The sequence below is a fragment of the Lissotriton helveticus genome, chromosome 10 (genome assembly GCF_964261635.1).
Source record: "Lissotriton helveticus chromosome 10, aLisHel1.1, whole genome shotgun sequence".
Lineage (NCBI taxonomy): Eukaryota > Metazoa > Chordata > Amphibia > Caudata > Salamandridae > Lissotriton > Lissotriton helveticus.
Window position 1 is genome coordinate 935,876,177 of NC_136071.1, and position 22,210 is coordinate 935,898,386.

Consider the following 22,210-nt stretch of genomic DNA (forward strand, 5'->3'; position numbering starts at 1 on the left):
ACAAAAAATACCGTGTATCCACAAGCACTCGAATAAATAAACGGAATTAAAACAACACTTTATAATGTTTTCCATATTAAAATGAATATGTTTCATTAAAAATTACACAATGTAAATTGAATTTTATCATAACAAGTTTCCTTAAATTACTTTCTTCTGAGATCTCAGCAACGCGCGACGGGTAAGCTATCTATATATATAAAAACGAATGTATGTCTGTCTGTCTGTTTGTCCTTTATGCATTACTACACCATTCATCCGATCGTCATGAAACTTTGGTTTCTGAGTACACTCCCGCAAAGGTTTCTGGCATAATTTTCTTTTAAATATCGGCCCCCCAGGGCCCTCATAATCTTTCGAATACTGAAATTGTCAGCGAATTTGCAAGCATCGTCGACAGTTATGCCCCCCAAACAGAAATCGATTGGTCGATCTACATATGAAGCACGAAAGAAAAAGGCATTACAAGCTTCAGAAACAGTCGAGCAACGGGAAGCAAGATTAGAAGCTGTTCGAACACAAACTGCTCAAGCAGGTTCTTCTCAGACGAACGAGCAACGACAGTCAAGGTTGGAAGCCGATCGAGTACGCACTGCTCAAGCCCGTTCTTCTCAAACGAACGAGCAACGTGAATCAAGATTGGAAACAGATCGATTACGCACTGCTCAAGCCCGCTCGAATAAAACAGTGGAGCAACGAAAATCAAGATTGGAAACCGATCAATTACGCACTGCTCAAGCCCACTCGAATGAAACAAGAGAGCAACGAGAATCACGATTGAAAGCCGATCGAGTATGCACTGCTTAAGCCACACTTTCACATGTTTTCCATATTAAAATGAATACGTTTCAATAAAAATGACCCAATGTAAATTGAATGTTATCATAACAAGTTTACTTGAAATTCCTTTCTTCTGAGATCGCAGCAACATGCGACGGGTAAGCTAGTATATATATATAAATGTATATATATATATATATATATACATATATAGCTAGATAGAGAGATAGAGAGATAGAGAGAGAGAGAGATAAAAACAATGGTCCATTCTTTAGTAGTTATATATGTCCTTCATAGTGACCCTGATGATAGTTATTTCAGTCATGGGGTAAGGGGACTGAAGGACATGGCCTAAAAACACATCAAATCCTGAGCTCAGTGCGTTACCCATACCCTAGAAAACTGCACAAACTGGCGTGCAACCTGCCTCGCCAAACCTCCGGGAAGATCATAACTGACAAGGAGTCCAAACCAGGTAACGAACGCACTAAAGCGGAGCCACCGCTCCGTGACTCTCCGGTCAAAAGCAAGAACAATGGTAACCGTACCTTTGACATGATACTTAAAAAACTAGATATGGCACCCAACTTAGCAAAATCTACCAAACTCAACACAAACATCAATAACAGGGTATCAGAAGCAGAGGGGCGGATCAGCTCCCTGAAAGAGAAGTCCAAAGTCTCAATAGGAGATATCTAAAAACTACAAAATCTCTACAAAAGAATGTGGCTGAGTTGGAAGATCTTAATCGCAGGGGGAACCTGCGCATCTATGGAATGCCAGAGAGGTCGGAGTACTCATCCGACTCGTAGAAAAATCATTCCCTCAAATGACCGGCCTTCCTTCAAGAAGGACTTTGAACTTGAAAGAGCGCACCGTGTCCCCTCTTTTAGACCTGTTGGCAGGAATAACACTCATCAGATTGTCTGTCATCCTCTGAGATTTCAACATGCAGAATGATTCTCAGCCATGTGCGCTTGAACAATCACATACTCTGGAAGGACCACAAAATCTTCGTCTCCCAAGACTACTCCAAAGTCACAGTGGAAACATGGAAATGCTTCCTGGCCCTCTGCACCAGACTCAAGGTATCAAATATACAGTTTTCTTTCACTGGCCCAGCGAAATTCAAAAGTTCAGAGAATGGGAAGAATCAAATCTTCAACGACCCAAAAGATCTGCAGATATTCTTAGATGACAAAGGGACTAGCATGATGGACAAGAGACCAGCACCTACTACCAATACCAAGTCATGACCATCTCCAATATACAGCTCAAGGACTTATATCCTTTCCTAATGATTGTCAAGGCATACAACTGCGCCTCGTATACATTACTCCGCATGTGTTTACAGAGTTTCTATTAAACATAGCATCCTAAAATTGTTCTACAGTGCTGCATGCCCTATCGCATATTCAGTACATAGAGAACTTGGTTTCATCCTTGGCCTCTCCACTTGTGGTGGCTTCTGGTCCCCCTTGCCATTTTTATCTAGTCCATTAGAGTGCTTTCAATTTCCTACCAATACCTAATTGGCTCCATCCTTCACAGTGCTCTTCTTCCATAGAGGTATGCTGACGTGCAACGTGTAACTCTCTTCTTTAATTTGACCCACCTATGTTTGGTACACGTAGCTTGTTGGACTTAGCCCTTTCTGCAGGGTCATCCCTGAACTTTTTGCCTTCCTCCAATATTCTCTCTGACCTGTTTTTGTTGGTTTTTTCATCCTGCCTTCCCTGACGAGTTACCGAGATCTGTCTGACCTCTCCGTGCCGCTGGGGCCTCGCCTGAAGTGCACCTCAACCCCTCTCTGCAGCTTGTGCCTGGCCGCCCCCGCCTCGAGTCGCACTGCTCCTCCCTGAGCCGTTCCCCGCTCCGCTAGGCCGCCTGCACCCTGCCCCTTTGTCAATCCGAGCCACACTGCTCTTGGCCATACCCGCCGCTGAAAACCCGGAGTCTTGTGCGAGGCGAAGCCAGCCCGTACACTTGAAGCGTACCTGCCGCACCACTCCGGGTACTGAGAAGTCACCCGCCTTGCTTTCCTGTGACTCAGATGGAAGGTATGTTGCGTAGGAAGAAGCGTCCGTACCGCACCTGATCGAGCCGTCGGTACTGGCCGTACCCGCCGCTAGGTGCCAGTGTGGTACGCCTACGCTTTGCCCCCAAGTCAAAGACTCTTGCTTTTTCCCCGTACGCCACGTCTGCTTTTTGCGTACCCCAGGAGTACGCTTGTCATCTGCCCGTGTACCCGAAGAGTACGCCCCATACCTGAAACGCACCCTCAAAGACTCACTAAAGGTACATCCCTGCAAAAGCCTTTTTTTCTGTCACCGCGGTACGAGTCGCACCAGAGCCCTACGACTCGCACCGCCCCTTGATAATCAACCAACGGAGTACGTCTTTCCTCGCGGTACGAGTCGCACCAGAGCCCTATGACTCGCACCGCCTATTTGTCCCCACAAGCCCTTGGTACGCTCTGCAGTGTGCGCCGCACCCCGGATTGCAGTGTCCGCGAGGCGCGTGTTACTTTGGAGGCCGCTTGTTTGTCCACAAGGTACGAGTCGCACAGGAGTGCTACGACTCATACCCCAGTATATCCGGCAGCGCCGTACGCGTCGTACCGCGAGGCGCGTGAGACTCAGCAAGGCCTTCCATTTTCAACCACACAAGGCGTACCGAAGCGCTACGAAGCGCACAGCCTTAACAAGCATTGCCAAGCAGAACTGAATATTGCCTTGAAGTCTGTGAAACCGTTTTTACAGCTATTGGAACAATTCTTAAATTATTGGAACTGGTGAACTCAGCATCTTTTTCAAGACCTTAAAGAACTCTTTTCATACCAAAGTACTGTGGCCTCATTTTCCTTAAAGTTACATTGGTCTTGTAATTAAGCCTGCATCTGAATCTTATATTTTTACATAAAGCCTACGTATTTTTGATACAAATTCTACGCCTGGTGTCCATTTGTGGTGGGTCATTTTGTTTACTGTATGTGGTCATAAATGCTTAACTAACTTAGCGCCCTGAAGATTAGCCTGGTCTGCTCGCGCCACACTACCTAGAGGGTGAGCAGGGGTCATTCGGAGGAGTGAGTCCCTTACCCTGACTAGAAGAGAGGGTCCCTGCTTGTCATAAGTGCTTACCTGTGCCAACCAGAGACCCCCAATTCTAACATAGCTTATACTACCATGTATAATTAGAACAAGTGTCCGTCAATGTCCGAGATTCTGGGCTCGTTGCCGCCTGCCTTACACACATATGTATATATATATATATAGATAGATGTATGTTCGTTCTTTTCTACTGTTCGCAAGAGCCCATGTTTACATACCATATGCTGTTTGTCGTGAGCCAGCGAAGTCGGGTTTCACCCGTTGTCATCTCCCTCACTTACAGTGTTTGGGGTGGGTGGGGTGGGTGGGTTGGGTGATGCGCGAATGAGGGTGGGTGGGAGTATGGGTCATTTACCCCCCTGTTCATTTATTTTATCCTTACCTGTGCGTATTTTTCTAGACCATGCTTAACCCTTTGGTACGATACTTGTATGACTTTGTACTTGCCTTTTCTTGCAACTCTTCTTCCAGACACTCTTCCCAACCAATGATGCCAGCTCAGAGACCTGCTTTCCTTTCACAGGGTGTCAATCATAATTTTCCCTAAATGGTGCTTTAGTAAGCATTATCTTCTTGGCTTTATTTCACTGGTTACACCCGCTCACTACACAGTTTCTGGGGTAGGCCCATATTTAGAGCCATTTCTCCTCATCTTACAGTCAGCTAATTCTGCAGACTTTTCTCCTTATCTACATAGTCATGGTCTCACCGTCTCGCCATCAATAATCCCCCACTGGATAGTAACTTAGAATTTGTCTCTATAAACGTCGACGGGCTTAATCACCCAATCAAACGTAAAAAAATTGGCAACTACCTATTTAAATTGAAACCTGATGTAATCCTACTACAAGAGATGAAAACTACCCATGGGGGGCGCATGAAGGCTTTGGAAAGAGTTGGATTGCAGACATCCTCTGCTCTTCTATGGAAAGTAGGAAGGGTGAGGTTGCCACCTTGATCTCCAAGAATTCTGATCTGTCCACCCTATCACACAAGATGGATGACAATGGAAGATGGGTACTATCAAAATTCGCTAAAAACTCCTCCTATTTTCACGTTCCTCAGTTTACATGGTCCAAACACTGATGACCTGGATTTCTGGGACTCCTTGACCGTTCCCCTGAGCCAAATACCAAGCGATGACCTTGTTATCTTCAGCGGTGACTTCAATCTTCCCCTTGATGTAACTATTGACAGGCAGTCCAGGTCCCCCTTTCATCCCTCTAGGTCTCACAGGTCACTACACAAACTATGCACTAGATTCAGTCTACTTGACTCTTGGAGACGTCAACACCCAGACACTAGAGACTACACCTTTTTTCCATTCCTCACAAGACTTACTCCAGAATAGACTATCTCTAAACCCCATATTCTCCTAATCGATCAAACAGACATACTGTTGAGGCTAATCTCCGACCATTCTGCTATAACCCTGTCCCTCACCGGCGCAAATGTGAGTATCCCTAGTAAGATTTGGAGATTCAATGACGAATAAATCAAGGACGCTGCCTCCAGGGAGGTGATTGAAAAGACCATAATAAACTACTTGGAAGACAATCCAATTGCCGAGACCTCCCCTTCCGCTTTTTGGGACACACTGAAGGCTACTGTTAGAGATGCCCTCATAAACATTCAATCCAAAATTAATAAGGATCATAATAAAGACCTGATGGACTTAGAAAAAGACATTAAATAACTGGAGACCACCCACATCTCCGATTCTAACCCCCAAACCCTCTCCACCCTCACCCAAAAAAATATGAATACAACAGAATCCTGAGAAAGAGAGCGGGATTATGGGTCAACAAATATAAAAGCCTACAACTCTGTAAGGCACATAAAGCAGGAAAAATAGTATCCGCAAAGGGATTGATTCTCTCACAGATAAATCAAATGTCACCCACACTAGATCACAAAAAATATTAGAAATTCTCAATGATTTCTACCAATCCTTATACAAAGATGATTCTAATATCCCTGCATCCTCCTGTGCAGCCTACCTCAGTGGCATTTCCCTACCCGCCGTCTCTGATCAAGGGAACCTGGCCCTTAGCACCTCAATCTTAATTAAAGAGCTTGACTCAGAAATATGCTCTTTGAAAGCCCATAAAGCCCTAGGCCCAGATGGCTACTAAGCTATCTTTTTAAAAACATTTACTCATCTACTCAAACCAACTCGTTTAGCCCTCTACCAACATTTGGCTGACTATTGAGCCATCTCTGGCACTATTAACAAAGCCACTATAGTTGTAATCGCAAAAAACGGTAAAGACCCGACGCAGGTAAAGAATTATACACCAATTTCGCTTATTAACCTGGACACAAAGATCTACGCTCAGATCCTCACTCCCTCGACTGATTGATTTCTTTCAGGTGCGCTTCATAAACAATAGGTTATCAAATAACAATACCTGTCTCCTATGTCACGTCATTGAAAGGGCCAAGACGGCTCCTACCGAAAAAGTAGCGGTTACTGAAAAAGCATTTGATAGGGTCTCCTGGACATTCATCCGTGAGTCCTTATTGAAATGTAGCTCAGGTAAATCCTTCACTAAAATGATCATGGCTCTCTATAACAGCCCGTCTGCTAAAGTGAGATCTGAGGGCCTACTTTCCTCAGCGATCAAACTAGAAAGAGGTTCCTCAACCACATTCAGCCTAGCCAAGAACCCTTACTTCGCAAGATTAGAACTAGCCCCCACATTCATGGTGTCTCCTTTAATAACTCCAAAGTGAAACTTGCTGCCTACACTGACGATATTTTAAGAATGTCCAAAAAGGCTTTACATTCTATTCCAGCCTTGCTACAGACCATAGAAGAATATGCTGAGGTTCAAATTATAAATGTGATAAAGACAAATCTGAAATTCTTGATCTGAATAACCTCTGCTCCAGTGCACTCTTCAAGAATACAGGCATATCCTGGAAACTAAATGTTATTAAATACTTGGGTCTGGAGTTAAACTTGGTCTTATTAGAATCCCTACACCATAAGGAGGCCCTAAGGCTGAAGAAAATAGATTCTCTTCTAGAGAGCTGTAATCTCAAATTCCTTACATTGTGGGGTTGTATAGAGGCAGTCAAAATGATGATCACCTCTTTAATCATTTACCTTGCAAATTTTTTTGCCGTTATCCCAATTGGATGAATTCCACCAAAAGATGGATAGATTACTAAACAAGTTCATCTGGCAAAATAAACGCCCTAGAATCACTGTCAAAAAACTTTGCCTACCCCTTCAACTTGGGGGTGTTAACCTGGCGGACTTAAGAAACTACCAAACCGCTTTCCTCGCAAGACAGGGTTACCTCTGGTTCTCCCAGTCGCCGGTTATTAATTGGTTATTAATTGAAAGAGAACTACTAGGCAAGCTCCACCCTATCTCCCTATTAACCAGCACTCCAAACCCTTCTTCTGGAAAATATATTTTTAATGCTTCCGAAAATTGACAGGCTCCTTGAGATACCAATCTCCAAATCTAACATGATCTCCCTATGGAATAATCCTAAAGTTAGAATCCAAGGTGTACCAGTCGTTAGGCCACAATGTCACGTGTCCCTCAGAGGCCTCTCAGGATCAGTTTGTTGCTCAAATTGGTCCACCTATTGATATCCTCAATTCTGATTTGCCATTACCCACGGAAGATTAAGGGGGGTCAATCTGGGGAAGCAAAGGATGGGAATAACGGGGAGGGAGACTTATGAAGAAGAAAGGCGAGTTATAGAAACACTGCTCTGAAAATACCTGGTACATTTATATAAGCATAGTGATGCCCCATTCAGCGTTTTGTTAAATTGAGGTGCAGTTAATTGAGGTGCAGTTTGGGCATGGCATCCTACCGATATGCACGCATTCTTGGATAAACTTTTGACAAACAAGAATTACACAAAAGGTGTGCATCTCATCATCATAATGTACATTTATATAAGAAACACACTATGGTTACTCTACCCCTTTATACTTGAAAAGCAAAATAACAAGCTCTTGCAGCAGCATTTTTAGAAGGACAATTTGGTATTCATCAAAGACCTTCCAATGGCCACCTCGTCTTCTAGTGCTTAGAAGTGGCATATACGCATAGCTCAGTGAAAAGAGGAACAGATCACAGGTAAATTGGTACCTCATTTATTTGTGACCAGTCCTGACAGCTCCCAGGCAGCAACTGCCAGACTCCCCACGTTCTGTGTTCCACGCAGGGAACATGGACGTAGAGAGATTCTAATGAGACTGAATAGGAGATCCCAACACACCTCCCTTCTCACAACCAAAAAGAAAAGAATGAAAGAAGAGAGAGAAATAAAAAAACAAAACCAACACAAGAGATGAAGAAAAGAAAGAAGATGAAAACAAGCAATGAAGAAATCAATACAACAAGAAAAATATCAATACATGGCATAATCTTGAAACTTAGCTGGCATAGATCTCATCCTAAAAGAAGATCTTTTGTGGGCAGAAAAGAATGGCTGATCACTCCTGTTGGAACGAATAGCATTAGAGGAAGAACAACTGGCACGAGAAGATGATTCAAGAGTGGCACAAGAAGATTAGTCAGCACAGATACCCATCTTCCCATCCAGATACACAATTTTGGATTAAGGAACAATGGAAATGGCACACTTATTCCACACCTTGCCATTATCTAACACCACCACCCGTTTTTTAACTTCTTTGACCCTTGCAGGAGCAGAAAAGCGAGAATCGCCCTTGCAAATGAATCCAGGCTTCTTGATTCTTACCCAATCACCCACGCACACAGGAGAAACTTTCTCAGAAACAGTGGCATATTTGGACTGGACCGCAGTCCTGACATCGACAACACTACCAAGTTTAGATTGATCAATCACTTTCCTGGACATCCAATCCTTGTTTAATTTGGAACCAGCAACTCTTCCTAATGTAAAAGGAGATATCCCAGTACTTATATGGGAGTAGTTCGGAAAGCCCATAACATATCCGCTACAGCCACACGCCATGATAAACCATTCACCAAGGCCAACTGTAAGTGGTCCTTAATAACGCGATTAAAGCGCTCAACTAAGCCATTGCTGCGGGGATGGTAAAGAGATGTTAGAACATGCTTACTGCCATGTTCCTTAAGAAAGTCCTGCATTTCTCGCATTACCAGTTGGGTTCCATTATCCGTCACCAACTCCTCAGGAAACCCCTCACGAAGAGACACTTCCCTGAGAAAACTAAGGACAGAAGACGAATTAACACTCTCAATAAATTTGACTTCAGGCCACTTAGACACATAGGGGCCAGTTGTAGGTAGCCTAATACCGTTCAGTAATGGCCGAAATTACCGAATTTCGGCCGTTACCGACCAGTATTAGGCTTTTCAGATGTAGGTGGCATGATTGTAGGATTCAGTATTTTACCGAATCGGTAACTTAAGGATTCGGTAAATTACCGAATTCTCAACATACCGATTCGGTAAATTACCGAATCCGTAATGTAGGGAGCACTCAATTGAGTGCTTTTCCCATTTTAGGATTCGTTATTTACCACCAACTACAACCTGGTGGTAAATATCGAAAACCCTAAAAGAAGCAATTTTTTGCAATTCAAAACACTGACATGTGACAGACATACATGCCCTTAGGCATGTATGTGTGCCACATGTGCACCCATGCACTATTGAGGGGTACAACAGGGTGTCAAAGTGACACCCTGCTACCCTTCAATGTGTTCCCCCTTTTACCGAAACGGTATTTACCGATTCGGTATTTTCCCCTTCATTGAATGAATGGGAATTTCCGAATCAGTAAATACCGATTCGGTAAATCCCGAATCGTACCGATTTGGTAATACTTACAGAATGTTCACCTACTCTGCATTTACCGATTCTAAAATACCGAATCGGTAAAATTCGGTATTTTAGAATCGGTAAATGATATTTACCTACATCTGGCCCATAGTTTCCTAAAACCAAATTATACAAAGGCGAACCACCAGACATTCCAAACGAACCAGCAACATCAAAAGCAAGTTTAGACCAAGGCACATTCTTAACAGGCACAGGATCAATAGGAAATGGATGAGTGACCTGAGACTCATCACTGAGAACGCATGCACAACAGTCCCTATCAAAATGCTCAATGGACCTATCCACACCTGGTCACCAAAAGTCCTCACGAATTCTGCGTTTCATAGCACGAATACCCTGGTGACCTTCATGGGCGAGATTCAAAATCTTTGCCTGCATGCACTTGGGAACAACCAAAAGACCACCTCTGCGTAAAATACCATCCACCAAGGACAACTCATCACAAATCCTTTTAAAAGGCACTAACTCAGGGGTTAAATGAATATTTACAGGCCATCCCAGAACCAAAAAGTCAGCAACCATCTTAATTTCCTTATCTTCAGATAAGGCATGCAACCACTCTTGCTCCGAAAGCGCACCTTTCACGACATCAACTACAGCTCCAACAGCACATACCACATCAAGATCATCATCAGAATGAAGAGAGAGATCATTTGCCAGAGGTAGACGAGAAAGACAATCGGCAGTGTTGTTTTTGATACCAGGTACATATTGTAAACAATAATGGAATTCCTGTAATCTGTACTGCCATTTAGCAATTCTTGGAGTGGCGCGACCTCCACCCTTTTTGGTGAAGAGATCCACCAACGGTTTGTGATCAGTCCTGAGAATGAACTCGTTACCCAACAGGAAATTCTGAAAATACTGAAGTCCTCACGACCGTCAGTTCTTTTTTGCTTTAAAACCGCGCCCAAACCTATGTTACTGGCATCAGAGGAAACAATGCATTTGTCATTGATATTAAATAATTTCAAAGGACGAGCTTGCACAATTTCTTTTTTAAGATACTAAATTGGTAAGCACATTTGTCACACCATAAACATTTAACATTCTTTTTTAGCAGTTCTCTCAAACAGGAAGTTTTATTTGCAAAGTTTCCTATAAATTTCACATAGTACTCTACTAGTCCTAGAAAGGAGTGCAATTGATCCTTATTAGAAGGCGGTGGAGCATTTTGGATAGCATCTAAAATTTTGACCTTCAGTTCAATCCCTTTATTGGAGATGTGATGACCTAAATAATGAACCCCCTCCCAAAAAAATTTGCACTTGTCCTTCCTGAGTGTTAACCCGTAGGATTTTACGGTATCAAGAACCAGTTTGACTCTGCTGTCGTGTTCAGCCTCAGTGCGTGCATGTACTAATATGTAATCCTGGAAGAACACGACTCCCGCTGTGTTTTTAAACAGGTTGCCCATTAGACGTTGAAACACAGCGGAAGCCGATGTCAGACCAATAGTCATGCGTTTGTAGCGAAATGCTCCCTCCGGTGTGACAAAGGAGGTAAGATGTCTGGACTCCTTAGAAAGATCAACTTGGTGATAAGCTGAAGAAATGTCAAATGATGAGAAATACTTGGCCCCGTCAAGTGTCGCCAACATTTCGTTAATGTTCGGCAACGGTTGACGGTCGATCCAAATATTGGCATTCAAATCGCGCTAGTCCACACACACCCTCAGAGACTTGTCAGCCTTGCATGCAAGAACTATGGGAGCCAACCATTCAGATCCCTCAGTGGCTTCAATGACATCCATACGACACAAGCGTTCAAGCTCCTCTTTCAGTTCAGTACGCAAACTCAAGGGTACTTTACGCACCTTGTGTGCAATGGCTTTAGCACCATCTTTTAAAACAATGCGATGTTGGAAGCCTTTTAGTTTCCCAAGCTTGTCACAAAAAACTTCAGGACACATATCCATCCACTGATCCCCAGACAAGTGTTTCACTACCACATTGTCTGAGACATTGGAGGATGAAAGGAGAGAGTAAAACTTGTAAGCTTCACGCCTGGATAAAACCATGTCAGGAAGATTAGGATCAAAGATGATCCTAAGTTCCGCTTGTTCTTCCCATCCTAGATAATTTGCACCATCCTTAACAATGAACACTGGACCAGTGGCTATATCCCCACCGAATTCCAAACTGGCATCGAATTTGCCCAAAACTTCCACTCTTTTTCCCCCATAAGCAAAAATTGTAATGTCCGACTGTTGCAACTGAATGTCTCCTAATACTCCAAGATCCTTGATGTTGACAAGAGTGAAAGGAGAATCAGAATCAGCCAGAAAATTCACATTCTTGACATTCACACGTATAGAACATGAGGGTGATTTCCTCTTGCGTGAACTACCCATGGATGCAATTTCAACAACACCATCAAAATGTGTAATTGATGAGGACAACATTAGTAACATATTATCATTATCTTCACCAGAGTCAACAAAGTCCTCTTCAATTGACTTGACAACTTGGGTATTTCCTTTGTTGGACGCTGTATTGGACGCTGTAGCTTTGCAAAAACAAGCTAGATGCCCTTTTGTACCACACCTGAGACACGTTTGATTCAAAGCATAACAGTACTTTGCATTACCAAGATGATTCTTGCTACCACAGCGAAAACAATAAAGTTGTGCTCTCTCAGATTTGATCTTGGACGGGGGTAAAGTAAAAGAATTTCGCATAGTATTATCAGGAGGACCTTTAGTGATTTTGACGTTGTGTTTTAACCATAGAAGTTTCACCTCAATGGGTCGAGTCGGATTGCTCATTTCCTCATGCAAAATTGCGAATGCTCACTACTTTTAGCAAGGATGATTGCAGTTTCCAGGTCAGGGTCATCAGAGGACAAAAGTTTCTCCTGAATTTTCTTGTTGCAAGTGTGTTCGATTAATTGATCACGTATAATCTCATCCCTGAATTCCCTGTAATTACACGTGAGGGATAAGGTCCTGAGGGCAGAGACGAAATCATCAATGGACTCACCCGAGATCTGGGCACGTTGTAAGAACCTGTGGCGTTCAAGTACTACGTTCTTCTTAGGATTGAACCTTTTCTCTAAAGTTTTTATCAAAGATGCATAGTCATCCACAAGTAAGGAATCCCCATCTCCACTACGAGTGCTAATAACTTCGAGGGTTAAAGTTTTCACAATACTTCTAACCTCGACACCCAAATTATACATAAGCAGTGCTTTTTCTTTTTAGTGGTAAACGTGTCACCGTCAGTGTCCTCTAAATAGCTTTCGAAGGTGTCCTTCCACTGTTGCCATAACATGGGAGGAGAACCAGGAGACTGAAGAAATGGTGGAGGGGCCGCTATATGATGCATAATCACACAAAACGTGGGTGAGTTGCTGCCCACTCTGTTGAAGATTACAATACACTATTGTTGAAGGCTGTTCACAAACTGAGTGGATCTATGTTCACAAGTATAATCCAATTGCTGTGTGCATCAGCGGAGTAAGTAAAGCTGAGCCCATTAAAAATAAAAATATATATGCTGTGCTCATCAGCGTAAAATTATGATGCATAGAGTACCCAACATCCATAAATTAAACTGAATTACTATGCCGTAAGTGCAGACACTCATGAATTAACTGTACTGCTGTGCGCATCAGCAAAAGAAACAATACAGAAACTGAGCACAATGGAGAATAAAGCTGTGCGCATCAGCGTTAAGATCAACATACATGATTAACTTGAGTAGCTGTGCCATGAGCGCATCAACACTAATGAATTAAACTGAACTGCTGTGCACGTCAGCGAAGGAGACAATACAAAGAGCTGAGCGCATTGAAGAATTGAGCTGTGCACATCAGCGTTAAAGTCCAATGCGTAGCGTTGTTATGACAACTTAAACTTGCCAGCAAGTGTTTTCAAAATGGCCGCACGCAACGTCCTCGCGTTACGTGCGGCAGGTCAGGCAGGGACAGGCAAGGCTACGTGACGCTGCGACGTTACAGAAGAAGGCAGAAGTGGCACTGCAGGCTCTACGGGGTTGCCAAGACGAATCACCAACAGGCAAACAGCATCGAACGTGATCCAGAAGAAAATAAAGTCGGGACACAGCAGGTAGGGCGCCAGGATCACCAGGAATCGACGCGGGAACAGGAGAGCAGGATTGGCCAACTTGTCGCCAATGAAAAGAGGAACAGACCACAAGTAAGTGGGTACCTCATTTATTTGTGACCAGTCCTGACAGCTCCCGGGCAGCAAAGGCCAGACTCCCCACGTTCTGTGTTCCACGCAGGGAACATGGATTTAGAGAGATTCTAATGAGACTTAATAGGAGATCCCAACACTCAGTCATTAGTAACTGCGAATAGAAACATAATATTATGCAATGTCTAGTAAATACCTCTAAACCAGAAACGCTTCTGTTTGCAAGTGATAGTACTCACCAATAGTGGTGTGTGTTTGAGCTTCACAAGGGAGGAAGAATAAGGCTTAATTCAGCAACCTCTCACTGTCCCCCTGCTAGAACACGAACGAAAAACTCAGAACATTGAACATACATATGACTGTTAGCTGAGCAACCTGCATACCTTTCCAAATGAAATGCGTTTATATAACACACCGTACAAACAGGTATTGCAGGCTGTAAATCTTTTAAAGTACGGTTATAGCCTTTGATGAGTGGATAATATAGCACCTGGTATATATGGAGTGTCAAGTATCTGCTGTTGATAATTTCTCCAGAAAAACAAATACTTTGACCTTACACCAGCCTGAAACAAGAACTGGTTCCTGAACAATGAAACAAACTGAAGATTTGTCAGTAAATCATAAAGGCGGCGTGTCAGCCACCAAGCTCAGAGTGATAGAAAATTGGAATGGGGGTGTCTGAGACACCTTTACCCCACCGGGTACTACAAGAAGTCTGGATTCCTCTGTCCTGGCACAGTCGACCCTCACAGGATAATCTGCAGCGTTTCCTCCTTCAGTGCCGCTTACATAGCCTTCTGGGATGCTAAACAGCCTCATTTCCTGTGCACGTGCGATGCGATGCACAGGCTTCTGGGTACAGTAGTTCCTCTTATCTACGGGGCGTAGAAACAGCCGGGTTCTCTGTCCCGCCAGCCCGCCTGCAACCTCTGATAGATGAAGACGACCCTCTGCCAGTATTCCCTTCAATTCGGCCCTTCCGAAGAGTGGTCAGCGGTCATCAGCACCCTGTACGTGACACGCACTGGGCCTCTAAGGGCATTCATTTCTTGAAAGAGCTTGGATTTCCACAGTCTCCACTCTCTATGAGGGAATTACAAACTAACTTCAACCTACTGGACTTAGCTCTTTATGACTTCCTTAAACTTAAAGTCTGTCTATCCAAACTCAGTCTCCCATCAAGTGAGCCCTCTCTTTTCAAATCTATCCTGACCTTTAATAAGACTGGTCACCAAGCTTCCAAGTTCGATCACCTCTTTAAACCGAAATCTACTAACCTGTCCTTGAGACTTCAGGCAAATTGGACCCTCTGAGTCTGTCAATCTTGAAACCTGGCACCTAAAATGGAAGGCAGTTGTCTCTTACATAATGTCTCCCTATTCTGGCTACCACACAGGACTTTCTGGACTCTGGCCCAACTCCACAAGCTCTCCCTCAGGGATAACCCATCTTGCTGGAATTGTAACAATCTGACAGGTGACCTCCCCCACTTTCTCTTTTACTGCATTGCGGTATCTCCATTTTGAGATTCTGTATTCAATTTCATACACACCCTATGTGGGGTCCAGCTAGAAAATAATTTCCTATCCCTAATCAATGGATTCCTTGACCTAAAAACAATTCCCCTAGCGATAGCCTCCTGCTCGATATCCTTCTAACCACTGCCTGTAAAACAGTAGTCCCTAACTGGAAAAACACAGCAGCCACCACTTTTTGCTTCTGGTTAAACTGAGTCTTCTTCCTGAGAGCCGCAGACAGTGCTCCCCTCTGAGGCTTCCCATGGATACTGTGTAAAACCTCTGTCTGAAAAATCCCTTGACAAATACTTTGCCAGATCTCCTTGAAGCCCTAATGTCAGAGTTGTCCTTTCTATACCTTGATGCTCATCGTCTCAGGTCTGTAATTGCCCTGAACAAGCAAGCTATGTTCTCCTCAATTATGCCTGACTCCAAGTCCCCGATCTCTGCTCTGTCTGACTGACCTGCAATGAAATATATACTGCAATATATCTGTAACTATGTACTTTGTTCTCTAGCTGAGCAGCTCTTCTCTATATATCATAACTTACTCATCCACCTACTGGTTCTTATTATTCTTCAACTTACTATCTCCCCATTTTACTGTCTGGTAATTTATAGAGTGCTGTATTTTATACTGTCTTGATTTGATGCGTCCCATCTTGGTTCTGATATATGATTATTATTATTCTGCAACAGCCTACCAACCCGGCTCCTCTATACCAGTCTTTGGCTCTTCAATATGCAACTTTTGTATTGTTCTGTTCTTCTTTCCTCCCTTGCTCATTTGTTGATGGAAATGTTCAATAAAATTCTCCGAAATTAAACAAAAAAGGAATCTGCAGCTAGATAGTCTCTACAAGAAAGAGCTTTACTGAAGGTAAGTAACTTGTTCTTCTATGATGATGGCACATGTACATATCATGGTATGTAACTTTAGAATCCATGTAACTACTACTATGGGTGGAATACTGTTCTTTACTGTACATCACTCTGATACCCTCGGGTGACATACACTCTCAAATAAAGAAATTAATATTTAAAAAAAATATTTTACTCAATGTTAAATATATCAGTCAGTTTACAGTTTTTGGATTCTCTCGCACTTCTTCCCTTAAACGTGCAACAAACATGTGATCAAAATATCTGCATAGGTTTTTCCAGGTGCCTAAATGCAACAAAATCAACATGGTTTTCAAATGTTTAAAAAACTGCTGTTGGATATGCATCAATATATTTGAACCTGTTTCTTTTCTTTTCTATAGACTTTCTCAATGTGACTGAAACACTGCAGGAACAAATGACAAGGTAATTTGGAATATTCATACTGAGCTCAGTAATGAGTGGTTACAGTTCAACAAAGAACTGTTTCAAGAAATGTGTGTGCCGCTCATTTTGGAAATGAAGAAAGGATAGAGCCTACCTGCTCTGGACTCGGCTACAGCTCAAGCCCCTAAGGCCTTCATTACGAGCGGCCTCCAAATTCTCTTTGGGCCGGTGACATTAGTTACTGGCCCATGGCTTCTGCCCTGCACCTTTGGCCTTGCAGGGCTGGATGCAGGACCTAATCTCCATACCCTGCACCGAAACCTCTGTGCTCTTGCAGGCAGTGTACATAGAATTGCTCCCACCTGGTAGCAGCAGAAAGAAACCATGCCTCCTTCGGGTGGGAGCAATGCCGGCTTCTGCTGCACCCTGAATGGATGTTTGCTGGGGAGCCGACACGGCTGCAAGGGCTCCCCCCATGGGCCCACTATCAAAATGATGTGGAGTAAGCTTGGGGCAAAGCACTGTTTAAATTTTTTTTTAAAGGTGTCTGGTTCCTGCATGGACCCATAGAATGGGGTCACTTGCAGGGAGTTGGAGGGGTTGCAAAGGCCACACAAAAAAAGAAACAGGAAGGGAGGCATAATAAATATGCAGTCTGAGCCACAGAATATGATTCACTGCTTCTAGCAAGAAGCATCTCATAATGCTCTAGAGCTTTTTTTAAATACAGTTTTTAGAAGGGGCTCGGGCACCACCAACCATTTCGTAGTGCAGTAGCTCCCCAGCAACATAAAAAAAAAGAAAGTAAGCTCCTGGGTCATTGAAACCAAATATTTACATATTTTTTAAAGCACTGCGAGCTGGAGCTGTATGTTTTCAGCCAGAGTGCAGAGCCCCTTGAGGTGGGTTTTGTGGCTGCACTTTATGGCCTGAAAAGTGTTAGAAAAAAGACTTGAGGACATGTTTTACGTGTGTTTTTAATAAGACTTCATTTGAATATAACAATGACAATCCCTTGTATTAAACTTTGTATTGTATGAATTTATATAATGTATACTTGATTAGAACTATTGCTGACATTTTGACAAAGATAGTAGGTTTGCTTTATATATGGTAATATGCGGCCACCTTCATACTGCCAATAGGTCCACCTTTTATATTTGACAAAGTCAGTAAGTTTGCCTTACTTAAAATTACACCCTTTATATTGTAGCATCACATACTCAGCCATTTGCACCTGTGGGGATTTGGGTGCAGGGCCTGGCCGTAGACGAAACAGGAGGTACAAGGCCTACGGAATATTGGGTGCCAGTAGGGGGTCCCAGTGCCAACTGTGCACAGCTATGGACATATTACTTCACATTGCAAAACTCTGCAATTCATTGAAAAAAACGAAAGTTAGGTTGACGTTGTAGTTAGGAATTGTAAATATATCCGCACAGCGATGGACGTCCTACTTTACCTTACGATTCATTGAAAAAACACGGATTAAATTGATGTAGGTATGAATTTCAATTACTTTCCATATTCCCTCAGTCGTGACATTTTCTATGCCATCGTTATTAACATCACTGCAACATCTGAAATGACTTCATTGATGACAACAATGTGTATTGCAGGTGCGCATTTGTTATTATTACTGTGGGTTACAAGTTATTTTTACTTGGGATAACTATAACTGGTGAATTTCTGTGATTTTGTTGTTCGGTTAAAATGGTATGTTTTAACTCATCTTTTCACCAAACTATACAATTTTAACTTTAATCATATATATATATATATGATTAAAGTTAAAATTGTATAGTTGGACCCATCTCAAAAAGCGGCCGGCAACAAGTAAAGGCAACATGGCAACATGGTAAAGAAGCACCAAGGGATTGGTAGCTTGCTGGCCCACCTCAGGAGTACCACGGACAGGAGCTGCTGCAACTCGCAGTCCGTGAGTCACGGGGACGCTGGATCACGGTATCGCATCGTCACGGCCCGGTCTTGAACTGCTCTGGGGGTTGAGGCGTTGGGGACCTGAGGTGACCTTTTGCATCTTCAATTCCGGGACTTTGGTGGCACAAATTCAGCCTTCTCCCCCTTCGACTAGGCCTAACAGGGCGCATTGAAGCGCTACTCCGCTTTTTGGATTACAGCTGCATTGCATGCTGGAAGACCGAGTCCGTCAGCACTGATCAACAGCTGAAACCAATAAAGGCGGGGCCGGGAACACTCCAACCATTTTGGAACTCCGCAAAACATTTGAAAGAGGGAGCTGAAGTAACCCAAGGCAGAAAAGGCATCTGAGGAAGGCAAGATAAAAATGCCGAAATGCATTATGCTGTAAACCTGCGCTAATTAAAAGGTTACCTGGTACCCCCGTTGTGTCCTTTGGTCCTTTCGTCAGGAAGGTCTTCTCCCGTATATATATATATATATATATATATATATATATATATATATATATATATATATATATATATATATATATATATTTTCACTGAAAAAACCATAGGTTTCAGGAGTTTTATAGTTAGGAATTAGCTTTTACAAAACCTTTGAAATTCACTCAAAAAACTATAAGTTTTAGTGGTGTTATAGTTACCTGGACATTTTACTCATACAAAACCATTGAAATTGCTCCTATATAGTTAGTTGTACTAACTATATTTTGCGCACCCGCAATCCACTGCTGATGATGTCACATATTAGATCATTCATGACATGGTTAGTGACATCACTGATGACATCTCAAATGACATCACTGATGACATCATCCAGTGAATGTGGTTTGCTTCTTTATTTAAATATGTATTATATATATAGCAATTTGCATTGAAGAATGAGTGGATATATATAAATAAATATTTGGATGGAGGATTTAGTAGCAGTGTAATTGGCTATTTACTTGACCAATTTATAATGTCTCACTAAATATAGTGGATAGTGACTAAACTGTGTGAATATCTGTATAACTTTGTCAGTTGTTGTGTAAACTGATTCTACAGTTGGTTACTAGCTATGTGAAAGTCTATATTAGTTATTGATTAGTTAACTGAGTATTTGTATGGGAGTGTGAAAGTGTGTGTGGTTCGGTGGGGGGTGTGTGACTGTCCAAAGATGTGTGAATAGTTGATTCAGTAGATATATGAAGTTAAAACTACATGTTCTAACAGATTGGGTGAGGGAATCTCTTTATGGGTGTGGTGATGAGCAAATATATTTCTCAACGGTACAGGTCCAACAAACTAGAAAAATAAAAGGCAGTGTATGTGTCAGTTGTTGTATATAAATAAGTATACATAAGACACAATGATTGTGTGAGTGACTGTATGGATAACTGTATACTTGTCATAATGATTTTATAATTCACTAAGTATGACTTACTATCTAAATGAATAGAAGAAGTGGTGTTTGTATAAGTGTTTTGCTAAGTAAATATGTAAGTATGATCCATTGTTTGCATAAGTGAGTAGGATGACTTCATATGTGAATAGGATGCGTGCTGTTGTTTAATGTCGATATAGATGTATAAGTATTTTTGATAGTGTTCTATTGTTCATTGACAGCATGTATGAGTGAATCCATAGGTAAGGGATTAGATGTGTGTATACATCTATGAATCACTGAGTGGATTTTTATATACTTGTATTGCTGTGACAATGGATTTAAATATGATACTCTGTATTTTACAAAGAGTGATGAAAAATTGTAATAGTGTATGAAAAGGTGTATGTGATTGTCACGTGGATGATGTCAACAGTGATGTCATCAGTGATGTCATTTGAGATGTCATCAGTGATGTCACTGACCATGTCATGAATGATCTAATATGTGACATCATCAGCAGTGGATTGCGGGTGCGCGAAATATAGTTAGTACAACTAACTATATAGGAGCAATTTCAATGGTTTTGTATGAGTAAAATGTCCAGGTAACTATAACACCACTAAAACTTATAGTTTTTTGAGTGAATTTCAAAGGTTTTGTAAAAGCGAATTCCTAACTATATAACTCCTGAAACCTATGGTTTTTTCAGTGAATTTCAAAGGTTTTTTAAATGCTAATTCCTAACTATATAAGGCCTGAAACCTATGTTTTTTTCAGTGAATTTGCAAGGTTTTTTATATGCTAATTCCTAACTATATAAGGCCTGAAACCTATGGTTTTTTCAGTGAATTTCAAAGGTTTTTTAAATGCTAATTCCTAACTATATAAGGCCTGAAACCTCTGTTTTTTTTCAGTGAATTTCCAAGGTTTTTTAAATGCTAATTCTATTAGCGGATAACGTTTAAATATAATAATATCCTAGTGGGACCACCTGAGCAGCCCTAGGGGGTCAAGGTGTTTCTACCCTGCCCCCTTTTTGTGTTCTACACGTTTGTTTTTCTGCTTTCTTATGCCTAATTCCTAACTATATAAGGCCTGAAACCTATGTTTTTTTCAGTGAATTTGCAAGGTTTTTTAAATGCTAATTCTTAACTATATAAGGCCTGAAACCTATGGTTTTTTCAGTGAATTTGCAAGGTTTTTTAAATGCTAATTCCTAACTATCTAAGACCTGAAACCTATGGTTTTTTCAGTGAATTTGCAAGGTTTTTTTAAATGCTAATTCCTAACTATATAAGGCCTGAAACCTATGGTTTTTTCAGTGAATTTCAAAGGTTTTTTAAATGCTAGTTCCTAACTATATAAGGCCTGAAACCTATGTTTTTTTCAGTGAATTTCAAAGTTTTTTTTAATGCTAATTCCTAACTATATAAGACCTGAAAGCCCACCAGGAATCTCCAGTATGCACCAGGGGACTGCATTGCAGAGAGGTGTAATTAAGCCACGGCCCTTTTTACGCCTCTCTGCAACGCAGCCCCCGTGCATGTTTGAAGAGGGGGAACTCATTCACCTTACATACTGGGGGCCCCTGGGGGCCAACTAGCCCACCTGGAACCTCCAGTATGCGCCAGGGGGCTGCATTGCAGAGGTGTAATGAGGCTATGCCCCTTGTTACACCTCTCTGCAACGCAGCCGCCTGGCGCGTTTGCAGAGAGGGAACTAGTTCCCCTTGCATAATGGGGGTCCCGGGGGGCCAACTAGCCCACCTGGAGCCTCCAGTATGCGCCAGATGGCTGCATTGCATAGAGGTGTAATGAGGCCACACCCTTTTTTACACCTCTCTGCAACGCAGCCCCCGTGCATGCTTGAACAGGGGGAACTAATTCCCCTTGCATACTGGGGGTCCCTGGCAGCCATCTTGTGCCTTGTTACAACCAAGGCACAAGAAAGCAGTGAAACAAAGGTGTTAAACTTGCAAAGGGGCCAGAGTAGAAACACCCTGACCCCCTAGGCCTGCTCAGGGGGTCCCACAAGGACCCCCAAGGCAAAATAAAATATATATATATATATATATTTTTTTTAAAAGTCGCGGGTTACAAAAAAACAATAAAAAAATATAAAACAACAAAAAGAAACTGTTCTTTTCAGAACTACCTCCAATTTATATAAAAATGCTACATTTTTTTAAAACTCTGTCTTTCTTTTTTTCTCCAGGGTACGCGTACCG

At 42.2% G+C, this 22,210-nt stretch overlaps 1 protein-coding gene across 1 annotated transcript in view; it reads left to right on the forward strand.

Moving 5' to 3' along the window:
- The window catches only part of ABCB1 (ATP binding cassette subfamily B member 1), a 562,371-nt gene that overhangs the window by 145,129 nt on the left and 395,032 nt on the right, over positions 1-22,210 (forward strand). Inside the window, exon 5 of the mRNA XM_078663595.1 lies at positions 16,665-16,707. Coding sequence (XP_078519721.1) covers positions 16,665-16,707 — 43 coding nt within the window. The remainder of the gene's footprint in view (positions 1-16,664; positions 16,708-22,210) is intronic.